The sequence below is a fragment of the Lygodium microphyllum genome, chromosome 16 (assembly GCF_053477565.2).
Source record: "Lygodium microphyllum isolate KBCC chromosome 16, Lygodium_microphyllum_v1.1.10, whole genome shotgun sequence".
Taxonomy (NCBI): Eukaryota; Viridiplantae; Streptophyta; class Polypodiopsida; order Schizaeales; family Lygodiaceae; genus Lygodium; species Lygodium microphyllum.
The window spans coordinates 22,609,133-22,615,865 of record NC_141150.1 but is presented as its reverse complement, the minus strand read 5'-3'; the positions used below and the strand labels follow the sequence as shown (position 1 = coordinate 22,615,865).

The 6,733-nt window shown below is 38.7% G+C and overlaps 1 protein-coding gene across 1 annotated transcript; it reads left to right on the top strand.

The window, feature by feature from the left end:
• Positions 1-2,226: 2,226 nt before the first annotated feature.
• On the top strand, positions 2,227-5,630 carry LOC148022617 (linamarin synthase 2-like). Its single transcript, XM_087695578.1, has 2 exons — positions 2,227-2,989; positions 4,615-5,630. The coding sequence occupies exons 1-2, from the start codon at positions 2,365-2,367 to the stop codon at positions 5,520-5,522; spliced, it is 1,533 nt and encodes a 510-aa protein (XP_087551704.1). The 5' UTR covers positions 2,227-2,364; the 3' UTR covers positions 5,523-5,630.
• The last annotated feature ends 1,103 nt before the right edge of the window (positions 5,631-6,733 follow it).

Here is a 6,733-nt window from a genome sequence, read left to right as displayed (position 1 = left end):
TCCTCCCTCTCTCTCTTCTAAAGGCAAGTTCATGTAGGGAGAAGAAGGAAGAAGAAAGAATGGTGGAGGCTTGTCCGGCATGGACCGGATTGCTATACGGGCTGAGAATGGTGATTTGTGATGTTGCTGGACATGAAGTGTTGCTGTTTTCCAAATCTACAGCCATGGACACAAAACCCGAAACACGCAAATAAGCGGTAATTTAAAATTTTCAAAGGAAATTTGAGTTTTCATGGCTTTTGATGGATGAAATGGTGTTCATGTGGGATAATAATGGTTCATGATACTGTTTTCTATGAGTTCTTGCTGGTCATGATCAAAAAATCAGAAAAATATGCATTTTGTGGTTCAAAATAATATGTTAAAACACGTAAAATATGAAAAACAAGGGAAAATGAGGGTTTTTTGGCATAAAAATGGAAAGATGGATAGGAATATCAACTAAACTTTCATTTTTCTGCAAGAAGGAACTAAGGGCCACAGCCCATAACCTGTTTTGAATTTCCAGCAATTAAATAATGCAGGAAAATAAAGGAAAATAGGGGAAAAACCATGAAAAATAGGGGAAAAATGCATTTTGGGTTCCGAAAAATAGGGATAAATAAGAGCAATGTTTGTGAATGTTGGTGGGGACTGAAGCATGAGGATTTGCCTCAGTTCAACCCCGCCTTCTTGTTCTAGTGTATCTTTTTCTGCTTTCTATACATAAAATGATGTCAAAATACCCTATAAATCTATCCAACGATGCAATACTTAAACGGGGAAGGGTAGAGGAGTTGAAATATGTCTAAATGCCGTGTGAGATGATGATAAAGTTGCTGATTTCTATGCATAGCATTTAGGACGGATGATAATTAAAATTAAGAGCTTAGTAGCACGAGGACCACCTCGGTGCTAAGCCCATGCAACGAAGCACAAAGCGGTTAGAAAGAAAAACATGAAAGAATGATTTGCACTTGTGCACGATACTGTTTTGCTAAATGTTTGAGCACTAGACATTCACCAAATGCATGGAGCATGAAAAGAATTTAAAAGTATCAGTGGTTAGCTCCTGGACATGCATTGCAATTGGTTTATGAGGACATGACCTACGTTGAGAGGCAGTGAGATACCCATGCTGTAGGCTAGTCGTGGGATCCTAAAGGGGAAATCAAGTAAGGACAATGGTACATTCCTGGATACGCTTATTGGGTACCTTGAGCGACGTTTGTGCGAAATGTCTAAATGTTGAGCGACGCATCGAGGGGCCAATCCCCGAGGTGTAGGAGAGTCGCAGAGGGTTGACGGCATTCAGCCGTAGGAGGAACCCCATGTGTATGTGATTCGAGCCTTTTGGCTATGTATGTCGATCTTTGCTATATGCTAAAGTGAAGAAGAGAATAGGTAGACTCTAGATAATATCTATATTATTGTGTTAGCTATCCTTTCTCTATGCTTACTTGCACATATAGAGATATATTGACTATTATATATTTTTTTCCTTTTGTATAAGGCCTTTTATGTATCAATGTATAATTCTATGTTCATAATATTGCTTGTCTTCTTATCTATGGTTTTGATATGTACTTGTATAATTATATAATTTTGTTATATGCTATTTAATATATGGTAACAATAAGGCTGAGCCACATATGCTACATCTTATTTTATTTGTGTATATATATCTATAAGTAAACAAATCTATAGATGCGCGCGCACACACACACACACACACACAGAGTTTTGTATATGTGTCAATATTGACACTTAATTATGTTTTTTCCTTTTCCTAGAGCTTGAATTATGCAATATAAGCATCATGTTATCTATTGCATGTATGTATATATATATATATACATGTATATATATATATACATATATATATGTGTATGTATGTATGTATAACTTTATATTCTTTAACATTTTGATAATCTTTATATTTGAATTAATTATGTGATGTCCTTATATGATGTTTTTAAAGGTTAAAGTTATGAGTTTTTTTATAAAAAAAGGGTTACGATGGGGATGTTGCATTGTGAAAAAAGAATGACATGAACATTAGTCTTTTAAAACCGACTAACTTAAAAAATCCCGGATAATCTGAAGGTGGGGGGTTTTTCCATTGATTCCAAGAAGGTTTTCGTGAGCACTGGTCTTGGGAGTGGGCCACAGGCAAGTGCACTCACACGTCATACCATGGAGGAAGAGGCTTCTGCAGTTAGAAAGTCACGTACGTCTTTTATTCATGGCGGGAGTGAAGGGACGAAGGAGGTTGAGTGGGGCCGCGGTAGGAGATAGACTTGTGTGACCCTTGAGCGGAAGCTCTCCATAGCTGATAGAGAGAGAGAGAGAGTGTGTGTGTGTGTACTGTGTGTGTGTGTGTGTATGGTGAGAGAGAAGTTATGGGCGATGGAGGATCACAAGCAGGCGCATGGCGGCGGATCGGCAGTAGCAGGGGCTCCTCCTCATGTTGTGGTGCTGCCACTGCCGACGAGGGGGCATGCGAACCCCACTCTGCAGATGGCCAGGAAGCTGGCGATGGAGGGGGTGAAGGTGACGTACGTGAACACAGAGTACAACGCGAGGCAGATGGATTTTAGCAAGCTGCTGCGGGAGAGGAAGAAGAAGGAGCTCACATCAAAAGACGAAGAAGAAGAAGAAGAAGGTGGCGAAGGATATTCATCAGGTGCTGCTGATCAAGAGAGCATGATGATAAGCTTTGTGGAGCTGCCCGACGGCCTGCCGGACAGCCACGACCGCGCCTCCGGTGGCCTCGTGGAGTTCCTGCAGTCCGTGCTGCTGTGCATGCAGGCCCCCTTCGAGAGGCTCTTGGAAGGCCTCCTCCTCGACCAATTCTGCCCCCCCACGTGTGTGCTAGCCGACACGTGGATGGTCTTCTCCCTACAGTCCTGCAGGCGATTCGGTCTTCCCCATGCCAGCTTTTGGGCTCAGTCGGCGGCTAGCTTCGCATCTTTCCTCTTGGTCTCCAAAGGTTACAAGCCTCCTCCAGGTCTCTCTCTCTCTCTCTCTCATGTTTGGATCTCCTCTTTTCTTAAAAGACAGTAGGGTAAAAGGGCCAATAGAGTGTCATCTTCCACTCTTTCATTATAACTTATTAGCCCCTTCACCCTAGTATTGATTCAAAAGCATACTGATTCAAAAACGAGAGCCTATGCTTTCACATGTGCTAACAAACAACGATATAACTTTTAAAACACTAAGAGCCCAATCCTCCCCAGCAATAGTAGGGGCAAAAGGGGTGTCAATATTCCTCATTCTATTCGTGGTTGCACCAGCAAGGTGAATCAGATTTTATACTCACAATTTCCAACAAAAAAAAAAGAGTCTAGTTGGCTTTGCACATAGAGCTTGTCAAAAAGCTCATTTGGCGTCTTCCCCCCCACTAACACCAAGCTAGCATCATGCTTTGAGAGGGTACTAGCAAGGAAAGGTTGGGATTAAGATAACCCATGCATCCACAGTTGGCTTGAAGAGTGTGACCATGCTGTTAGTAGAGGGAAGTGGTTCTAGAGTCCCCTCACTAACCCTTGGTGCAACTTGGCTCTAATATTTCATCAAGAAGTTATTGGATAGTTGGTAATGGAGCATCCACATGCCACACAGAGTCCCACAATTCTGTGCATGATACATCAACACATGGTCTTGTAGACCAAAGTTATCCAAACAACTAGGAAACTAGCCTTAGCTTTCTCACTCCCTTTTTGCATCTTATTCTTGCACATTGCCATTGCAAGCTCTATTCCACCATACCATATGAATTTGGAATCTTAGGCCTTAGGTTGCTTTCATAAGCGATAATGGAAGAAAGGGGCACACAAGCATGTTGTTTATGTAAAAGCATACATGGAGAATAGTCAAAGGAAAAGTGGATTACCTCCAAACCCATTTGAAATGGGAAGCATCACAAAACTCATGAAGATCGATTGGACCTATGTGTGGAACTAGAGAAAAGAGGAAACAAAAGAGAAAACCTAGTATAGCTAGGTTTACAAGGATTGAGGTCTAATGATATAACAAATATTTTGAGCTACATCCACCATCTAGGGACGACACACTTGTTTAAACAAAAAGTGGCTACCTTGGCACAAGTTGCCATGTTCTCCTTATTGAGATGTAAAATTACCAATGTTTTATACACAATTTTATTAAATTCAATCATTTGATTTCTTACATGTAAAACTAATGTCATGTTATGATTTGTATAGTTGAAGTAATAAATGGATAAACAAGAAAAAATTCTAGCAAATTAAGCTGGTTTTGCAAGTGGATTATAAGGTCACAATTCTAACAATTGAGGTAGCCATTCATCACACATTTACATGTGCGCATGCATACACACACATACATGTATGCATGCATGACACACACAAACTCTTCCACATTATAGTGTGCTAGATTCGATTGCACTCATAAATTGATTCATGCATGAAATCATAGGACCATATTATTCAATATCCATGTTTATACTTATGATTTTGTTGAAGTGATCATAATAAATTAAACTCTAACATAGCATCTAAAAAATGACATTTCATTGCTTTCTTTGTCATGTTGAGTAGAATTATCAATGTGAATGGTTATTTGACAAATCTTATAACTTTCTCTTACTTATAGGTCCTGAAATTCCTGGAGCTCCTTTCCTCAAAGAAAGTGACATGAATACCTTTGTGCAATGTTATGACCATTCCGACTTCATGTTTCAACTTGCCATTAGTCGATTTGCTCGCTTTTTTGATTCACAATGGATTTTCATTAACACATTTGATGAGCTTGAGAGAGACACCCTTGATACCTTAAGAAAAGAATATCCTTCAATTTGTACGATTGGTCCCCTTCTACCAAATTCATGTCTCAACAAGACATCAACTAGTGCCTTTGAGCATGATAAGAGTACCCTATGGGTAGAAAATGATGAATGTATAGAATGGCTAAACAAATTTCCACCTAAATCTATCCTCTATGTTGCCTTTGGAAGCCTTGCTATTGTCTCTATGAAACAAATTGAAGAAATTGCACTTGGTTTGGAAGAAAGTGGCCATCCCTTCTTATGGGTTACGCGAGCAAACATTATCGCAAACTCTACAATTCTTCCAAAAGGCTTTGAAGAGCGTGTTCAAGGGAGAGCGAAATTTGTGTCTTGGTCACCACAACTCAAAGTCCTTAGCCATCAAGCCATAGGAGGCTTCTTTACACATGGGGGTTGGAATTCAACAATTGAAGCTATAACATTTGGAATACCCATGTTGGGATGGCCACACTTTTCAGATCAACCAATGAATTGCAAGTTCATTGAACAAGGATGGAAGGTAGGCTTGAGGCTAATTGAATATGAAAATGACGCAACAAAAGTGGATATGTCAAAGGAGGTGTTGAAAACCAAAGTAAAAGAATTAATGGTAAACAAGGACATCCATGAGAGTGTAAAACAATGGAGCTTGGCTGCAAAAAGTGCAAACCATCATGATGGTTCCTCCTTTGTAAACTTCCAATCCTTCATCCATGCCTTGAAAGAAAATGTATAGTCTAGCATTTTACATCAACATCATTTTAACCTCAATGAGTGTTTGAATGACATTGTAAACAATCATTTAACATGCATTTGCATGCAAGTGCTAAGAGCTTAAAGAGAAGCAAGTGCATATGATCATACTTATCCTAATTCTTTTCAATACAATGCAAATAAATGAGAATGAGTATGCATAGGAACTCGAAGCCCTCAATCTAGGCAATATTTATACCATATGGGAAAATTTAATATTAGATACACTTCCTAATAAGGTAAGAGGGTAGGTACTATGGCGTCTATAGAGGCCCCCTTCAATCTACCAATGGGAAGAAAAACTCACCAAATCCTCTTAGTGAACCTTTCATTTGAATGAGGTGAGCTTATAAAAAAGTTTGAGTCGTGAATGAACATAAGGAACGATGATTGACACACATAAGATCATTTGAGTTACCTAACAAAAGCATGGAGAAGTATGGCATATGGGAGCCATTGAAGATGAATGATATGTGGTTGACCTAAATCCTTTTGCACTTTAGGCATTCCAATCAAATATTTTAATTTCTACTCTTTCATTGGACCACCTTAACATTTTAATTAGGGGCCAACACAACATAGTAAAGGGGACCACAACATTACTAGCCCTTTTACCCTAGTACATTACATGATCTAAACAATCATCCAAAACTTGGGTTGATGACCAATAATAAACTCTTTCACAATACTTTTAAATGCATTGTTATCAAATTTCTCATTCAAATTCTACACATCTATTGACTGGTAGTTTTAGAGGAGACTCATATTGTTGTTAGTTTCTCCTTTAAATGCATTGCAATATTTTAAAACATAGAGAAATTTTGTGTTGAAGATTCGTAGAAGTTCTCAAATAATTTCCTAAATGCATTGTTATCGATTTTCTACTAGCGATTTTCCACACACATTAAATGAAATTGTCAAAAGAGATTGATACATGTACCCTTGGTTATGTGCATAATATAAGTCCAATTCAAGGGGCAATTAAAGTAGATAAGTTGCCTTTTCTTGAGCCTCTTCCATGTAGAAAAGAACTTGCTTTATTACAATATCAAGAAAGTTCTTATCAAGAAACCTAGAAACCTATCACAACATTCAGATCATGGTTCTTATCAAGAAACTGAAAAACTTATGGCTTGATCATAAATGCAAATATCAAAGGTGAGCTTCAAATCCTCCACATATTTCTCTAATAAC

Bases quoted from the DNA above. Each gene is read 5' to 3' on its own strand.
- LOC148022617 (XM_087695578.1), top strand. From the start codon at position 2,365: ATGGTGAGAGAGAAGTTATGGGCGATGGAGGATCACAAGCAGGCGCAT. The intron at 2,990-4,614 runs GTCTCTCTCTCT...TCTTACTTATAG, and splicing joins AGGTTACAAGCCTCCTCCAG to GTCCTGAAATTCCTGGAGCT.